At 42.9% G+C, this 18,718-nt stretch overlaps 1 protein-coding gene across 3 annotated transcripts in view; it reads left to right on the forward strand.

Annotated features, from left to right (window-relative positions):
- The window catches only part of UTP4 (UTP4, small subunit processome component), a 29,956-nt gene extending 11,238 nt beyond the window's left edge, over window positions 1–18,718 (forward strand). For all 3 annotated transcript variants that reach the window (XM_018062196.1, XM_018062198.1, XM_005692184.3), the window contains 12 exons: window positions 422–633; window positions 5,411–5,582; window positions 5,693–5,784; window positions 7,734–7,830; window positions 8,594–8,658; window positions 9,905–10,027; window positions 10,410–10,566; window positions 12,349–12,455; window positions 13,773–13,868; window positions 15,858–16,043; window positions 17,633–17,743; window positions 18,522–18,718. In XM_018062196.1, the coding sequence (XP_017917685.1) occupies window positions 422–633; window positions 5,411–5,582; window positions 5,693–5,784; window positions 7,734–7,830; window positions 8,594–8,658; window positions 9,905–10,027; window positions 10,410–10,566; window positions 12,349–12,455; window positions 13,773–13,868; window positions 15,858–16,043; window positions 17,633–17,743; window positions 18,522–18,638 (1,535 nt within the window). In that variant the 3' untranslated portion in view covers window positions 18,639–18,718. The remainder of the gene's footprint in view (window positions 1–421; window positions 634–5,410; window positions 5,583–5,692; window positions 5,785–7,733; window positions 7,831–8,593; window positions 8,659–9,904; window positions 10,028–10,409; window positions 10,567–12,348; window positions 12,456–13,772; window positions 13,869–15,857; window positions 16,044–17,632; window positions 17,744–18,521) is intronic.

The raw sequence follows: 18,718 nt of genomic DNA on the forward strand, positions 1-18,718 counted from the left end.
TCTTCCTTCTGCTAATTTGGGACTTAGTTTTCAGGTTCTACTAAGTCAGTTACTACTCTGTGTCTGCTTTCCAATCCCCAAATTTTGATACTGTTGTCTTCTGTCCCATTCTCATGGAGATTTGGAAAAGAGCAGAGTAGCATATGTATGCAGAGCTGGCCATGTTTAAGTGAAGAACCAAACGTCTCTTTCCATCTCCCCTCCTCACCACAGATGTCTTCTGTCAGCATGCCCCCGCCCCACCCTCCTTCTCCAGGTAACATTTTGGTGTTCCATACTTGAGTTCACCATAACCACTGTTTACTGTCTGTCTGTGGTCTGGGCTCAAGCAGCTGAACTTACCAGATGCCAACACAGGCAGCTTTTCAAGACTAAGGAGAAATGAGTGCTGTTCAAGCGTGGGCTTTGCTTTTTTCACCAGGAAGCGCTATTGGTAAGATGCTGGTGGATAGGCAGTACATGGGCGTGTCCAAGCGGAAGTGCATCATTTGGGGTGTGGCCTTCCTGTCAGATGGCACTGTCATAAGCGTGGACTCTGCTGGGAAGGTGCAGATCTGGGACTCAGCTACTGGGACCCTCGTGAAGAACCATCTGGTCTCGAATGCTGACGTGCAGTCCATTGCCGTATCCGCTGTGAGTATAGCCCCTGTTGGAGCAGTTCCTGTATACCCTGGGCAGGGAGGGGAGAAGGCTGTGTCAGGGATGTGCCATCAACACTGTTCCCCAATCCTAAGTGTTGTAGTGGAGGAAGATGAGCTTAGGACAGTGTGTCTCAAAACGCACAGAATTTGCCAGAACTCTTATTCTCCAGCAGTTAGAGAATAGCCCCTAAAAAGTTAGTTAGCTGAGAGGTTTTTTTCAGACTCCCCTCATCCCCGGTTAACCCACCTTTTGACAGAGTGGGGTTTTTTTAATGTAAAATTCGTATTTTATAAACATATAAGCTTTTACAATATAAACTGATACAATGCTTTTTAAAATTTTTAATTGGAGGATAATTGATTTACTGTGTTGCCTTGGTTTCTGCCGTACCACGACATGAATCAGCCATTAGTATCCATATATTCCCTCCCTTTTGAAACTCCCTTCCACCTCCCCGCTTCCCACCCGTCCAGGCTGTCACAGATTTGCACTCCCTGTGTTACATAGCAAGCTTCCCCCTCGCTGTCTTACATAAGCATATGTTTCAGCGCTGCTGTCTCTATTTGTCCCACCATCCCCTTCCCCCACTGTGTCTACACGTCTTTTCTCTCTGTCTGCATCTCTGTTCCTGCCCTGCAAATAGGTTAATCAGTACCGTTTTTTAAATTCCATATATATGCGTTTATATTACAATGTTTGTTTTTCTGACTTACTTCACTCTGTTACAGACTCTAGGTTCATTCACCTCACTAGAACTGACTCAAATTCATTCCTTTTTATGGCTGAGTAATATTCCTTGTATTTATGTACCACAACTTCTTTATCCATTCATCTATGGATGGACATCTAGGTTGCTTCCGTGTCCTGGCTGTTGTAAATAGTGCTGAGATGAACATTGGGGTACATGTGTTTTTTTGAATTATGATTTTCTTAGGGTATATGCCCAGTAGTATGATTGTTAGGTCATGTGGTAGTTTTATTCCTGGTTTTTTAAGGAATCTCCATACTTTTCTCCATAGGGTCTGTATCAATTTACATTCCCACTAACAGTGCCAGAGGGTTCCCTTTTCACCACATCCTATCCAGCATTTAATGTTTGTAGGTTTTTTTTGATGATGGCCATTTTGACTACAATGCTTTTTTAAATGTAGAATTTATGTTTTCTTATTGAAAAGCTGCTTGAGACTTCAACATAAATTTTTGTCATATTACTCTTACGCATATATAAAATGGAAAGTGTGTGAAATAAAGCAATTGGGGTATTCCTAGAGCTTTTTCACGTTCAGCCCGACTTTGAATCGCCTGGACTCAGTTCTCAGGGTCCATGGTTCCCAGACATGCCTCTCTGCCATCCACGGTGTTCGCAGAAGATGCCCCACTGTGGTCACAAAGTTTTCTTTTAGGCTGTTGACAGCTCTTCCAGAAGTTTTGATATTCGTTCTTTATCTGAAGATGTCACACATACAAAGATTGACAGATATAAGATTTTTATTTCAGAGATGTTAAAATGTGGGAAAGTGTGTGCCTGAGAATCAAGGGATTGTGGTACTTTTTTTTTTTTAACTGAAAAAAATGCAGTGATACAAATTCCAGTCGTCAGAAGTGCTTATCACAAACTCTGGAACTGGGCAGACTTCGGTTTGAATCCCAGTTGTGCCACTAATAGTTCCGTATCTTCCTTGGGCAGGTTGCTGCTTTCTACGTCTCAGTTTCTTCCCCTGTGAAAACAGGAATGTCCATAATACATGCCTCATAGCTGTCTGAGGAAAGATTCAATGGGTTGCACTTGTGAAGTGCTAGGTACAGTGTCTGGCACAGTGAGTGTGCTATTACCATTTTTACATCTCTTTTAAAACCAATCCTAAAAAAATAAAATAAAACCAATCCTAATTTCAAGGCTTTTCTTCACACTCTCTTGCCAGAACAGATGGTTATTTTTAGGTTTCTTTTTTAATGGTTTTTCACTGATTAAAGAGTGAATTTTGGCAAACACCCAGTCCTTTGATACTTGGAGGCTTTGTGTGTGTCCACAATCACATACATACCTCTTCCAAGTCAGCTTTTCCCTTGCTTGGTTCCTGCTGCACTCCAAGAAAGCCCTTTAAAAATTTTTTTTCTTATTTTAGTTTAACTTTTATTTTGGCTGCACTGCTTTTCATTGCAGAGCATGGGCTTTCTCTAGTTGTGGCACAAGGGCCTCTCTCATTACAGTGAGCAAGCTTCTTTCGTTGTGGAGCATGGGCTCAGTAGTTGTGGTATTTGAGCTTCTCTAGTTGTGGCCCATGGACTTCGTTCTGCCACCAAGGATCAAACCCATGTCCCCTGCATTGGCAGGCAGCTTCTTAACCACTGGACCACCAGGGAAGCCCCCAAGAGAGCTTTTGTTTCCTTCTCAGAGCTTTTATAATTCAACCTCAAGGAAAGAGATTGTGGAATGAGAAACTTGCCTTCCCAGTTCTTCTCTGTAGGTGGGACTTTGAGCACATGGCCACTTGATCTGTTTAGTGGAGGTAGAGGCAAAGAGCACGTGTGTTCCTAAGCAGCTCAGTATTTTCCCTTTTGCTCTGGGCTGATGCCTTCACTTACTCCTTGGAAGAAAAGTTATGACCAACCTAGATAGCATATTGAAAAGCAGAGACATTACTTTGCCAACTAAGGTCCGTCTAGTCAAGGCTATCAGAGAAGGCAGTGGCACCCCACTCCAGCACTCTTGCCTGGAAAATCCCATGGACAGAGGAGCCTGGTGGGCCGCAGTCCATGGGGTCGCTAAGAGTCGGACACGACTGAGCGACTTACACTTTTCACTTTCATGCATTGGAGAAGGAAATGGCAACCCACTCCAGTGTTCTTGCCTGGAGAATCCCAGGGACGGGGGAGCCTCATGGGCTGCCGTCTATGGGGTCACACAGAGTCGGACATGACTGAAGTGACTTAGCAGCAGCAGCAGCAGCAGCAGTCAAGGCTATGGTTATTCCTGTGGTCATGTATGGATGTGAGAGTTGGACAGTGAAGAAGGCTGAGCGCTGAAGAATGGATGCTTTTGAACTGTGGTGTTGGAGAAGACTCTTGAGAGTCCCTTGGACTGCAAGGAGATCCAACCAGTCCATTCTGAAGGAGATCAGCCCTGGGATTTCTTTGGAAGGGATGATGCTAAAGCTGAAACTCCAGTACTTTGGCCACCTCATGCGAAGAGTTGACTCATTGGAAAAGACTCTGATGCTGGGAGGGGTTGGGGGCAGGAGGAGAAGGGGACGACAGAAGATGAGATGGCTGGATGGCATCACTGACTCGATGGACGTGAGTCTGAGTGAACTCCGGGAGTTGGTGATGGACAGGGAGGCCTGGCGTGCTGTGATTCATGGGGTCGCAAAGAGTCGGACTCGACTGAGCGACTGAACTGAACTGAACTGATGCCTTTCAAACTGTAGCCTCAGAGGCGGTAAAGGAGAGAGGGCTGTGCCCAGAGCAAAGGCTTTAGTAGCAGAGAGCATGTAGCTTTGTCAAGTCTGTAAATGGACAAGCAGGTAAACTCTTGAAATTGCAGTTTCCTTATCAGGGTAGAGGCCTATTAAATGATGATTAGGCAGGGGAAAAAAAAGGTAAAATCATGATTCATACAAACATGAAATAGACATATGTCCAAGATTTTCTGTACCTCATTAATTAATGAGGGAGCCAGTAAGATGTCACAAGCAGTTCAAAGGGAGAAATCAGAGAACACAGTTATGTCAGGCCATCAGGAAGGTGAAATGTTTTATGATTTTGTTGCAAACTCAGTGTCCACAGGGCAGTCATCTACTGCGTTCTGCTAAGCAGAATCCCTTTGCATCTCTATGCAGGAGAATCTTTTGCATCACTCTCAGCTTTTCACAATTTGTAGAGTTGTGAAATAGCTCTTGAACGATCAAAGGGCTCCCTTGACAAGGACTTGCTATGCTCACTTCAGTCCTTTACAGTTGCTCCCAATAGGGCAAATGATACTTAACGTTCAAGCTGTTGAAAGATTAGAGATGGTATGACTTAAAGTTCCTAGCACAGTGTGTAGTTGACGGTAGCTCCATTCTCACGTGTTCAGACATCTAACTGTTCTTGATCAGTTCACCTACTCTTTACACTATTTGACTGGTTTAACTACTGATCTAGGTTCCTGATTTTTTTCTCACTACCCTATCAGGTATCCTGTTTTGTTTTTTTCTTACTCAGAATTATGTGCAAAAAATAAAAAAGTTACAATGAAAATGATTTTAGAGAAATTTTAAAAAGTAGTTGTAGACACAGCAAGACCTTTTAAAACTAACAGAAATCCCTGTGCTCAACACACTGACCAGAAAGAGCCTTAAACTGGGGAGCCAGGGAGCCTGCATGTTTGTGATATTGATCAGGCCACTTCCCCTCCTCAGGCTGCCCTTGCTCCTCTAAAAAGAACAATGAATTTTAGGGTTTTATGAACTTCTCTCTCTTCTGGCTGCCTCTTTTAAGGCCCCTCCTCTTTTGCCCAATATTATTGCTATTCTGTTGAGGTCTAGTTTGCATTGTATGAAAACATTCATAAGTTTAAAGTACTTCCTGTTTATTTTGTCAGCAGGGGGCGCCTTGTGACCTATTCATGGAATTGTTAGCTTCTGGAGGAAAAAAGACCCCTGCAACCTCCTATCCCCAATTCTGGGCATTTTCCCCCATAAGCTTTCCAGGTAGAAAACCTTGGGGAATATTTTAACACTGGGCCTTGTTTTGCTCAAATGTACTCCCTGATGATTTCCTTTCTCAGCAAGAAGACAGTTTCGTGGTGGGTACAGCCGAGGGGACAGTGTTCCATTTTCAGCTGGTCTCTGTGACTTCCAGCAGCAGCGAGAAGCAGTGGGTGCGGACGAAGCCATTTCAGCATCACACCCACGACGTGCGAGCCGTGGCTCACAGCCCCACCGCACTGATATCTGGAGGTGGGTTTTGCTCTCCGCCTGGCTGCTTCTTAACTCTGCCCATCTCCAGTTATGTTCATGTGGAGCTTTTTCTAATTCTGATGCTTTTTCCCCTCTGCTTTTCACTGTAGGCACCGACACCCACTTAGTTATTCGTCCTCTGATGGAGAAAGTGGAGGTAAAGAATTATGATGCTGCTCTCCGAAAAATCACTTTTCCCCACGTGAGTATCATCGTCTAACCCCACCGCCTCCTCACCTCCCCGTCCATCTGTCGCATAAGACAGTACCACTCACTCTTGGGCAAATCTGGAGGTCTTCTGTAGTTACCTGCCTTCTTCTTTCTTCCGTCTGTTTCTCAGGCAAGTCTCTGGCAAAGATATTTACAGGGGCCAAGAGATTTAGGGCAGCATTCCTAGTTCAGCTTTTGGGGAAATCACTCCTTTTTCCAGTTTGGTGTGGTTTATGGAGATTCTGTTTGTTTTTGAGGCTGGGCTGTTTATTATCCTGGATGGGAGCAGAAAAATCCAGGCTTCCAGTGTTCTTTTCTAGGTAAATTCATCATCTTTCTAGGCTAGAAACTCTTCTGCCCACTATCTGCTTCTACTTTCCATTCAACCAGTAAACCTTACCGAGTCTGTTTCCTCATCTTCTCGAATCTAGCCATTTCTCTTTGTCTACACTGCCATGATCCTAGTTTGGATCCGTGTCTTTTCTCATCTGGATTTTTTAACAATAGCTTGTTAATGATCTCCTTTTATAGTTTGGGTCATTCTAGCTTATTCTCTACATGATTTGTTCAGAAGGCAACTTCATTCATTGCTCCATGCTTAAGTGCCTTTGGTGGGCCCTCGTTGCCTTCAGCATAAAGACCTGCTTCCTTAGCATGGCTCATGACACCTGTCTTGATATGGAGAAGAGAGCTTCTTCCCTCCCCTCTACTCTTACACTCTTAGAGCACCTCCACCCCCACCTCTACCCAGTCTGGCAGTTCTGAAGGACTTCTCTTTACTCCCCACAGTGCTCTCTTATCTTTGAGATGTTTCCTGAGCCATGTGTTTGCCTAGAACGTCCTGACCTGCTTTCTTTCCTGAGTGTTCTTTACCAGTGAACCTGGTCTGGGCTCCTGTCTTTACTGCCTTGAAAGTGAAAGTGAAGTTGCTCAGTCATGACCGACTCTTTGCAACCCCATGGACTGTAGCCTGCCAGGCTTCTCAGTCCATGGGATTTTCCAGGCAAGAGTACTGGAATGGGTTGCCATTTCCTTCTCCAGGGGATCTTCCTGATCCAGGGATCGAACCCAGGACTCCCACATTGTAGGCAGACGCCTTACCCTCTGAGCCACCAGGGAAGTCCCTTACTGCCCTGGGGTTAAACTAAATATCCTTTCTACTTTTATTCATCACATATTGTGCTTGCTGCTGTTGCTGCTAAGTCACTTAAGTCGTGTCCAACTCTGTGTGACCCCATAGACGGCAGCCCACCAGGCTCCCCCATCCCTGGGATTCTCCAGGCAAGAACACTGGAGTGGGTTGCCATTTCCTTCTCCAATGCATGAAAGTGAAAAGTGAAAGTGAAGTCGCTCAGTCGTGTCCGACCCTCAGCGACCCCATGGACTGCAGCCTTCCAGGCTCCTCCGTCCATGGGATTTTCCAGGCAAGAGTACTGGAGTAGGGTGCCATTGCCTTCTCCTATAGTGTGCTTAGCCGTGTTAAAATTCTGTGCACCTTTAGTGTAATTGCCTGTTTAATTTTACGTCAGTCCTTTAAACTGTAAGCTTGAGAGCAGTAGCTAGGTTTACGTTTGTTCGTTTGGTTGCTCTGGATTCTTGTAGGGGCTCATGGGAGTCCCCTGTTTCAGCACACAGGCTGTAGAGCGCACGGACTCAGTAGTTGCCCCCTGGCATGTGGGATCTTAGTTCCTTGACCAGGGATCAAACCCACATCCCCTATGTTGAAAAGTGGATTTTTAACTACTGAACTAACAGGGAAGTCCCAGTAGCTAGGTTTGTATTTACCACTGTGTTTTTAGATCTTATGACTGCCTGGTGTATGGTAGTACTTAGGAAATACTTGTCAAGTCAGTGGATTTCAACAGTAAAAGTGTTCTGAGGTGTTGCTGCGCTAGATGACCCCAGCTTGTTTCTGTCTTTTTGATTCCTGTATGGGTACAGCGACGGCTTGTTTCCTGTGCAAAAAAGAAGCAGCTTCTCCTCTTCCAGTTTGCTCATCACTTGGAACTCTGGCGACTGGGATCCACAGTTGCAACAGGTAAGCTGGGAGAAGGTCTTTTCACAACAAGAAAACTCGGAGAGAGAAGCCAGAAATTGCAGTTGAAATTCTGCTTGTGGAAAAATGGAAGTCGATTCTTTTGCTGTCTGTTTGACATCCTTACGGTTTCCTATCCACTAGATAGAGCAGGGGAGTTCCTCAGAGTGTGAGAATCATTAGCTGCACACCGAATCACCTCTGGAAAGTTTACAGTCCTGTACAGTGCGCTGCAGGGCATAGGGGAGGCAAGGGTCGTGGAATAGTTTGCCCTGGCTGGACCGGGATCAGAACAGGCTGTTGAAAAATGACAGACTGTCATGTTTCAAGCCTTCATGAAAAAGAAGGTCATGCAGATCTTATCAGGGTGACAGCCTCATGGCCTTAGGTATGACACATATGTGTGGGTGCTGTTGTTTTATAGTAGAGGCTTTGGCTTTAGGCTCCACGATGAACAAAAGAAGTTGAAGTTGAGGCCACACAAACTTCACTTCCATCTACCTGCATGCCTGGCTGTGGGAAGCAGCTTCAGAAAAGAAGCACCATGGCCATATTCAGGGCCCCCACGGAGAAGCTAAGAAAGTGCTCACTGTTCTCCTGTTCGTATGCATACCCCCAGAAAACTCTAAGCTCATTCTGTCAGACATGTTTCTGATTTCCCAGTGGTAGAGATTCCATCCTACCCAGGAATGACTTTTTAAATGAAAAAAACATTTGTATAGCCTTCCTTTGGGAAGAAAAATATCAGAGATGTTTCTTGTTCCAGGAAAGAATGGGGATACCCTTCCACTCTCTAAAAATGCAGATCATTTACTTCATCTCAAGACAAAGGTAAGCAAGTTGAACTGGGTGTTTAGACTCTGAAATCCAGAACATATTTCCTGTTCTAAATTTGGATGGGGGTCCTTAGCTGATACCCTAAACTGTAAAATGTAAAATTATTTGAATGAAGTACCATATCAAGAGGATTGGGTTTCCTGTGATTATAAGTCAGGCATTCAGAATTTATTAGATGAATTAATATAAGAAATTGGTTTTTCTTTTGGTATTATGAAGATAACATGCATATTCTTAAAAAATTCAAATAATATAAAAAGAGTATGCCGTGAAAAATGAACCTCCTTCTAACCCCCCACCCCCCAGAGATGATTGCCGCCAACAGTTTCTTATACATTCTTTTAGAAAAAATGTTCACTTGTGTGTATGTGTATATATCCTTTCTTTCAGTACTGATGGGACTGTGCTATACAAACAGCTTTGCTATCTTCCTTTCAAAACATCTTCAATTGCACAATACTTGTGAATTACAGTCTTCCTATAAAGAACTCAAACAGCAGTGATGGTCATATTTTTGTCCAGCTCTTTAATTCTAGTCACCCCTCCTGAAATGATTGCTGCTAATTGATTAGCTATATATCCTCCTTGACCTTGTTCTGCATATGAGTGTATGGATGTGTGTGTACATACATACTTACATGTTTTTTCCCTTTTTTGGCCATGCTGGGCAGCATGGGGGATCTTAGTACCTTGAGCAGGGGTTAAACCTGTGCTCCCTGATTTGGGAGCGTGAAGTCTTAACCACTGGATCGCCAGGGAAGTACCCTTACCTACATTTAGACGTTCTTTGAGTTTTTTGAATGATAACAAATGTTACACTAAACTTTTCCTGTGTAGTGCAAATTTTCTTTCACTTAATATTTCTTAGAGGTCTTTAAAGGAAGTTGTCATTAACAAAACAGAAAACCAGTCCCCAAGTCACCAGGCCTCCAAAGCTCCCCTGCATTCAATGCCTGCCTGATCAGGTTTTTAGAGTTAGGTTTAGTAGAAAGCTACCTGTGAAGTACGTGATGGGCTGCGATAAGCTGACATTATTCAGAGACCTCTGTTCTGGAAATCAAAGCCGCACCCTTCCGATGCGCCACCTGTGAAATAATCATAGTGATGCACAGCATATGACTGTAAGGATTACGTGTAGGTATTTGTGGGTTCAGAGTGGCAGTAGCTTGAGGATCCATGTCACAGTGAACCTTGTATGAAGTTTTACTTGACCGTTTGTCCTGCTTCCTCATTCTGCCAGGGTCCTGAGAACATTATCTGCAGCTGTATCTCCCCATGTGGTGGTTGGATAGCCTGTTCTACAGCTTCTCGTTTTTTTCTCTATCGACTGAATTATGAACATGACAACATAAGCCTGCAGAGGGTAAGTGATAACCCAGGGTCTGGTTGAATAAGAAGAAACCTTATAAGTGGGTGATTGTTGCGTGAAGTGGAAATTTTCTGGATATGAATCCTTATTCAGTGAGAAAACCTAACAAAATGGTCTCTTATTGCCAAATTTAAAATTATGTTTTTGGAGGAGTAGGTAAATGCCACAAAATGGCAGTAAAAGGTTAGGCTTTTGAGGAGATGATGAGGGGAGGGGAGGGGTTACAGTAGGCACGTCGGTGTTCCAGGCCCTTGGCCAGTGGGCCTCCTTGGAGATAGGAAGTACTCATGTGATGTGATCCTGGCGCTGCTAATTTTTTATGGGCTTTGGGTCTAACTTCTGTCTCCTTCTGACCTTTACCACTGTTTCCCCCAAGGTTTCCAAAATGCCAGTGTTCCTTCGCTCTGCCCTCCAGATTTTGTTTTCTGAGGATTCAACAAAGCTCTTTGTGGCATCAAATCAAGGGTCTCTTCGTGTCTTTCGGCTCCTGGAAGGAGGCTTCACGCACCTGCATTCTTTCCAGCCCCAGTCAGGTGAGAAGTTGGGACCTGGCCTCGGGAGAGAGTAGCCAATCTCTGATGTTTCTTTTTTTACACTTGAATCTCAATTGTCAGGGGTTCGCTAGTGCTCCTCTCAGTCCTGCAAAAACTACACACTCACATATCTGCGATTTAAAGCAGGAGATACCTGGCAAGTGAAAACGCTTGATGAGATCTGAAGTGTTGCTCACACCTACTCTTTTCTCACTGGGTTTTTGATTCCTTACTTAGGGCCAGAGAAGTTTCATCATGCTTCTTGGAGTTTTGTTAGTAGAGCAAGAAGGAACTTAAAATCATTTGTGATCCTGATAACCTCCATTATTATCTGTGTATATTTCTAGGAGGTGCTTGTATGTAGGTATTTTGTGGACACGTTAATTTGGGGTTTGTTATTTTTTTTATAAAGATGAACTTGTGCATACAGTTTCACTACCTGTCCTAATGTTTTTGGCTACATTTCTGTATGTTTTGAGAACGTGAGTGTGCATAAATGTATGACTATGGGTAGATAACTTTTAGTGAGTTGACCATTAAGAACTTAGTACTCAGTACTTCCCATGGGTCTTTTTTTTTTCTCCCTTGACCAGGATTATAATGACTTTACCGTTATGTAGACTCCATCTGTCTGGATAATGAACTTTTAAGATTTTTTTTAATGTGGACCATTTTCAAAGTCTCCATTAAATTTGCCACATTGTTGTCTCTGTTTTTATGCTTTGGTTTTTCTGGCCACCAAGCATATGGGATCCTAGTTCCCTGACCAGGGATCAGACCCACGCCCCCTGAATTGAAGGTGAAATCTCAACCACTGAACCCCCAGGGAAGTCCCAGGAAAATCAGCTTTTTAAAATCAACTTAAAGTCTCACTGCTCATAAGCTGTTCCAGAAACAAATTGGAAAAGAACATACAAATTGGGAATCAGATGAAGTAGACCGACAGTCTTTATTGAGTACCTGTATGTGGTTTTATTATGAAACTTAGATTCTTTACCTTGCCTTTAGCACTCATTTAAAATTGTGGTCTGCATTATGTACGTGGCTTTATTTCGTCCTCCTCTCTCATCTTACTTCCTCTGATGGTCAGGCTGGTTTCTTTACAGGCCTCAAACCTGTGTTTTCCTGTCCTTGTCACTTAGCTCACAGTGTTCTCCACCTTTTTCTACCCACCTCACTCATCCTTTAGCATCTAGTTTATGTCTAGTTGTAAAGCTTTTTCATTGTTTGGGGATGTTTTATAGGCAGCAGTTACTTTGGCATATCACATCACTGTCTGATTTTTATCCCACAAGAATCTTCATGTTGCCACATTGGTTTAAAATTCTTTTAATGACAGATGGCTCATCCGTGCCCATGCTCCCTTAGTGCTTAAATGTATAGCAGGGACTTTGTAAATTAAAGATCTGCCTCAGATCTATTGAATTTGCTGCTTGTAACTTTGATTAAAAACATTTGATAGGAAAGGACTTTAGAACAACTGAGGTATAGATTTTGGTGATAGCTCTTACCCTTGATTCTCCACTCTCATAGTTGAGAGCTCATCTCCTTCCCAGGCAAGTGCTGCTTTCCGGTTTCTCTCTCTCTGGCTCCTCTTTACTTGGAGAATGGCTACTTAAATTATAGTAGGCAGATTAGCACCTAGAACTTATTTGTAAAACTGTCGAGAAATTGTCCTGTCAGTAACCGGAAACTGAGGTGGCTTTTGCCGTCAGACTCAGGGCAGGGGTGGCTGGCTGTGACACCGAATTCAGAGACTGAGCTGCTCTTCTGTCCTCGCAGGGACCGTGCAGTCCATGTGTTTGCTGGCAGTCAGTCCAGACGGAAACTGGCTCGCTGCCTCAGGCACCAGCGCCGGTGTGCACGTGTACAGCGTGAAACAGCTAAAGGTGAGCGTGAGGTTTGGTTGCAGCAAACAGGAGGAAGTCAGCCCTGCAGTTATAAGACTCCGGGAAGGCTGAGAGGACCTGGAAAATTACTGGCCTTTTTTTTTGTTTGTTTTTAAACAAAAAAATTTGTCCTGTTTTACTTGTTTGAAACCCCAAAGCTATAATCTTAAATTAAAAATCAGTCAATAGGAACAGTGAAGCCACTTGTCCTCAGAAATTTGAAATTAAGGATTTATGAGTAATGAAATCTACATCTAGGTTTTGTCTGTATTTTGAGGAGGAAAATTCTGATCTACAGAGGAATAGATGCGGATTGAAACAATTTCCTTCAATAGCTTGCCTTGTATTCTCAAGATATTTTCAAATTAAACAGAACTAGGAATAGCAGGAACACATTTTTCACTAATTAGCAATGATATTGTCATCCCCAGATTGAATTACTCATGTTCCCTTACAGGTTGTCATCTTCATCTGAAAGTCAGATGAAGAGGGGTGGGGATGGGGAGGAGAGGGTGAGATGTATGGAGAGAGCAACATGGAAACTTACATTACCATATGTAAAATAGGTAGCCAACGGGAATTTGCTATATGATTCAGGGAACTCAAACAGGGCTCTGTATCAACCTAGAGGGGTGAGATAGCCGGGGAGATGGGAAGGAGGCTTAAGAGGGAAGGGCCATGTGTATACCTATGGCTGATTCATGTTGATGTTTGACAGAAAACAACAAAACTTTGTAAAGCAGTTATCCTTCAGTTAAAAAAAGAAAATACAAAAGAAAAAAAAGAATTACCGTAAACTTAATAACTTTATTGCATTGTGGCAAGAGCATGTACTGCTCTTTGAGCTTTGCCTGGCATTTAAAAGTGTTCTGTGTACCAGTGCACATGCCTTATGATGGACATATATGTCCCTGCCTAGGCGTTAATTTCTTTTTTTTTTTAATTAATTTTTATTGGCATATGGTTGCTGTACAGGCATTAATTTCTTTTAAGTTCAGTGTAGAGCTGTAGATCCCCTGTTCAATAATGTGTTTATGAGCAGTTCATACCTGTGTAGAGACAGCAGAGGAGGCTTTACTTCCAGGTCTGCTGTGAACACTTGTCATTTTTCTTGGCAGTTAAACTTGCACTTTTTAAAAAAATGAAATTAAAGTTTATTGTTTGGGGAAATACCTGACATTTACAGGAACTTCCATAGAATAGAACGTTTTGAGTTCCAAGGAACACTATTTTAAAACTACTGACCTAGACCATCCGGTCGTTCCTGGGGGATGGAATCCCGTTTTAGAGTTTCCTGTGTCTTTGATTTGTCCCCAGCTTCACTGCACAGTGCCTGCTTACAACTTCCCTGTGACTGCTCTGGCCATCGCACCCAATACCAACAACCTCGTCATTGCTCATTCTGACCAGCAGGTAAGAGATCCCAGTGCTTTCCAATTCCCTCCAAATGGATGGGAACTGAAAAGCTGAGATAATGACAATTTTGGAGGAGCTTTTCTTTGCAAATACTGAATGATATAAAAGTAGTTTCCTCTTGTGTGTAGTAAAGCTTTCACATAAAATAGTTTCTTTTAAAATCACATACAAAACATAAAATACTTAGGAATAAGCATCACCAAGGAAGTGAAAGACTTCTATGCTGAGAACTATAAAACATTAATAGAGGAAATCAAAGATGATTCAGAGAAATAGAAAGATATCCCCTGCTCTTGGATGGGAAGAATTAATATTGTTAAAATGACCATACTACTGAAAGTAGTCTGTAGATTTAATGTAATTCTTATCAAATTACTTGTGACATTTTTCACAGGACCAGAACAAATAATCCTAAAGTTTATATGACCCAGAATTGCCAAAGCAGTCCTGAGGAAAAAGAACAAAAGCAGGAGGCATAACCTTTCGAGACTTCAGACATTACTACAAAGCTATAGTAATCAAAACAGCTTGGTAGTGACACAAAAACAGACATAGGGATCAATGGAACAGACAAGAGAGAGCCCAGAAGTAAACCCACCCACCAATGGGTTAGTTTATCTTCAACAAAGGAGATAAGAATATACAATGGACAAAATTAGTGCTTTATCTACCACTTTTTCCCATACCAAGTTTTAATGAGAATATAATTATAAGAGCTGTAGAATATCTGAGCTACAGAACACATTATGCATGAATTTATCAATACTTATAAATTTCTGGTCAAATAGGCTTGATAATACCTGCCTCACTGAGCTAGTATACAAAAGATTAAATGTGATCCAAGAAGCACTGTTTTAAAAAACCAAATTATTATAAATTCTATTAAGTTTATAAATATTAGATACAGATATACATATGACTTTATACATTATCATAAAATTCAGAAACATTTTAAAAAGCTGAACCATCTCAATGCAGGGCTCGAAGAAGCACGCTTGAGTAGACCACTAGGCAGATGATGCTGGCTACTTTGATTAGCAGTTTTTACACAAACGTATCCATTACATGAAGAAAATGGAATCTCTCATTTTAACTTCTTCTCTTATTAAAACTAGCAGGAAATTTTTTGTACCTGCTTAATTAGAGATTAATAGCGTTACTCACACACTGCAATGAGGATACCAGGAGACATCACTTCATATAGTATGACCCCCTTGGAGAGCATTTGGAGAAACCTAAAAAAAAATTTTAATCCGCATCATCTTTGATTCAGAAGTTCCAGCTCTAGAAGTTCTCGCCGCAGGTGTATGCTTTTAGTTGTACAAAAAAGGCACTGATACAGAGAGGATCATTACAGCCTCATGTGTAGTAGCCGAAGGTTGGAAATACCTCAGTGCTCATTAAACAGATAGAAAAATCCTGCTACATCCAGGAAGTGAATAGGTTATTATTATGTGTTCTTCAAAGGGAGCATAAGTGACGTGTGTGGACGTTGGTATGAGTCAGTCTCCATGATACAACGCTCAGTGAAAAATGCAACCTGCAGAACAGTGTGTACTCTGTGCATAAAATATCTCTGAAAAGATACAAATAAGGAACAGGCTACTTTTGTTTTGGGGAAAAGAGATATTAAGATTGCAAGGGTGATTTTTCACTATATAAACCTTTCTGTGCTGTTTGAATTGTTTATTGTTCTGTAATTTACCTTAAATTGTTTTAATTTTAAAAAACAGCAGTCGAGACTTCCTTGGTGGTCCAGTGGTTAAAACTCTGTGCTTCTACTACAGGGGTCGTGGGTTTGATCCCCAGGTGGGGAACTAAGATCCCACATGCTGTGTGGTGCAACCAAAAAAAAAAAAAATAGGGAAAATGCGTATTCTGACTATGATACAGGCAGGGTTTATATAGCTGTTTTTCCAGTCAGGGATGACCTTCTGGTTTTCTGGGTACCAGCCTGTATTTCCTCTGTGTTATATCCTTTCTCAGGTATTTGAGTACAGCATCCCAGACAAACAGTACACAGAATGGAGCCGGACTGTCCAGAAGCAGGGGTTTCATCATCTTTGGCTCCAAAGGGACACTCCCATCACACACATCAGTTTTCATCCCAAGAGACCAATGCACATCCTCCTCCACGACACCTACATGTTCTGCCTCATCGACAAGTCATTGGTGAGTCCTTCACCACTGCCTCCTGTACTCTCACTGGCTTCTGCTTTCCATAACAATCTTTCGTTCTGAAAGCAAAGGAGGACCATTAGTTAGAGGAAGGAGAATCAGAGTAAAGGTTGCTGGTACCTTCTTTGGAGGGAAGGAGCTTTTAGTTTTGCAGATTTCCTCATTTTTCTTCCCAGTCTCTGGAGGTTCTGAGGGAAGGGGCAGGCCCTGGTGTGCTGGTTTTTGCTGATTTGACTATTTCCCTGCTTTGCCTCTGAGCACATAAAATTAAGTAGGAAAAAGATGAGGTCCATATTCAGAAAGTAGCCATAATCAGGCACTCAGTCACTTCCACTTTTGCATCCTGGGGTGACTGACATGATCTCATTGAAGGATATACATACAGGCTGGGGTTTTGACTGCTTGTGCCCCCCTGGGTTGAATTTACTGGCACACCATCTGCCAGTTTGAGGAGCTGTTGTTAGCGTCCTGAGAAAAGGCCAGTTAGGAAAATTCCATCCTTCGTGGCTGTGATTTAGGTGGGATGTGAACATTTTTTTTCCGTTCCAGATTCCAGCCTCTGCCAGCTGCTCTTGTGATTGACCCTAAATTTCATGTCTATTTCTGGGCAGGCACTGTCTTCCCAGCAGCGGTGTTGCTGTGGCCATGCCGTAATGCAGTTTGGGCTGAGAGCACAGCCAGCACACCGTGCATTGGTGCCTTGTGAAGGTGGGGTAGGAGGAGCACGGGGAGAGCAGCAGATGGCTCTAAAGGAGGTGTGCGTGGCGATGTCACTGGAGCTCATCTCATGGGCCCTGCGTGCTCTGGGCGTGGGAAGCAGAGCCGGCTGACAAGTGCCTTCTGCGAGATGACGATACAGGAAGGGCCCCTCCCACTCGGTTGCCTCTTTATAACTCAACCCAGATCAGCCCAAGTTGTTTTGTTCCCCCAGTATTGGTGATAAGTCCATCGCCTCCTCATGAGCTATTTCCCAAGGAAGTCAGAAATGAAATAATCACTTGCTTGGCTAGAGGTCATCATCTCTCGCAGTGTCAGTGACATCAGTGGGGTGGTTTGTGTCACTTGGCCAGCCCATGATCTATTTGGGGGAGAGTCTAGAAAGCAGAGCCTGCACAGACTGAGCTCCTATGCACACCAGTTTGTTTCTGTCTCACAAAGTGTTACTGACGAGACTGGCCAGGAGCCCCGGGCCAGCACTTTGATCTTGCTGGCAGACGGTACCAAGCTCTCTTTGCCACATATTCCCCCCACTATACAGTAGAGCTGGGGGTGTGGCTCTAGCTTTCTCCCTGAAGTAAGAAAAGTCAGGGAGGGAGACTTCCCTGGTGATCCAGTGGTTAAGACTGCACTCCCAACACAGGGAATGTGAGTTCAGTCCCTGGTCAGGGAGCTACGGTCCCACATGCCGTGCGGCACAGTAAAAAATAAATTAATTTAAAAAAAGAAGAATCAGAGAGGTAATAAGTGTATAATATGGTGTTTAGAAGATGGAGTTTTCCTGAAAAATTACTAGAGTCCTTTGGTCTGTAGAGGCCCAATTTAAACAACAATAATTATTAAACAACATATTTTTGTCTTTCTAGCCTCTTCCAAATGACAAAACCTTACTGTACAACCCACTGCCTCCCACAAACGAATCTGATGTCATCAGGAGGCGCACAGCTCATGCCTTTAAAATTTCTAAGAAATATAAGGTAATACATCTTCCATCATATTCTAAGTGGTTGGTTCCCTGTGATAGTATCAAAATATAGTAAGCCCACAAGAGGAAGACAAGAGTGTCTTCACTGTACATGCAGGGAACCTGGTTTGGGGAAATAAGCTGCCTTTCTGAGGCTGTTTGTCCCTTAGGTTTGTAGCTGATTGTTCTTGCCTCAGTATATTAGAGCCAGGCACCATACTTTACAAAAATGAAATACGTAGGTTGTGAGAAATGATGGTGGAGCTCAGCTGGGTCTCTGTTTGGGTTAAAGCTGGGCTTTTAAATTTAACTTCCAGTGGAGAATAGTTCTTCCACAGGATAAATTTCAAGCAAATAGAAGTCATTGAATTTATGATCCCCTTTCTGGGCTAGGCTTTCCACTCTGATAGAACACGTATTCATTGAATCCTGGAACATTTTCTTGGGGGTCTGCAGAATTTTTTTAGAGGAGGAGGTGTTTTAAATTTAAGTAATTTGTAACTTGCCATTTATCAAGTTTAGGCTCCAGAGCCCTCTGTTACTATGAATTCATAAGAAATTAGAGGCTCACAGACCTTCTTTATAGAGAAAAATGAAGAATCCTACTAAAATCTTAAATGATTGGATTCAGTTATAAAAGCTCCCACCCTTTGGAGTTCTAGGGTAGGAAGGCTCCTCAGAAATTTACTTCCCTCCAGCTCGCATGAGGCTAGCCTTTTGGCTCTCGATAGTCAGTTGAGAACTAGCCCTGGAATCTAACTCCTGGTGAGAACCTTCCCATCTTTCTCCAGCCTCTGCTGTTTGTGGATCTCCTGGATGAAAAGACCCTGGTGGCAGTAGAACGGCCTCTGGATGACATCATTGCTCAGCTCCCACCACCCATCAAAAAGAAGAAATTTGGAACCTAAAGAGGGCACTGTCTGTGTCTTTCCTTGAACTGTCTACCCTGTTTTCACAAATCATGATAATAAAACAAAGTTATTCTTTA

This window comes from Capra hircus, chromosome 18, assembly GCF_001704415.2.
Source record: "Capra hircus breed San Clemente chromosome 18, ASM170441v1, whole genome shotgun sequence".
In the NCBI taxonomy this organism is placed as follows: Eukaryota; Metazoa; Chordata; class Mammalia; order Artiodactyla; family Bovidae; genus Capra; species Capra hircus.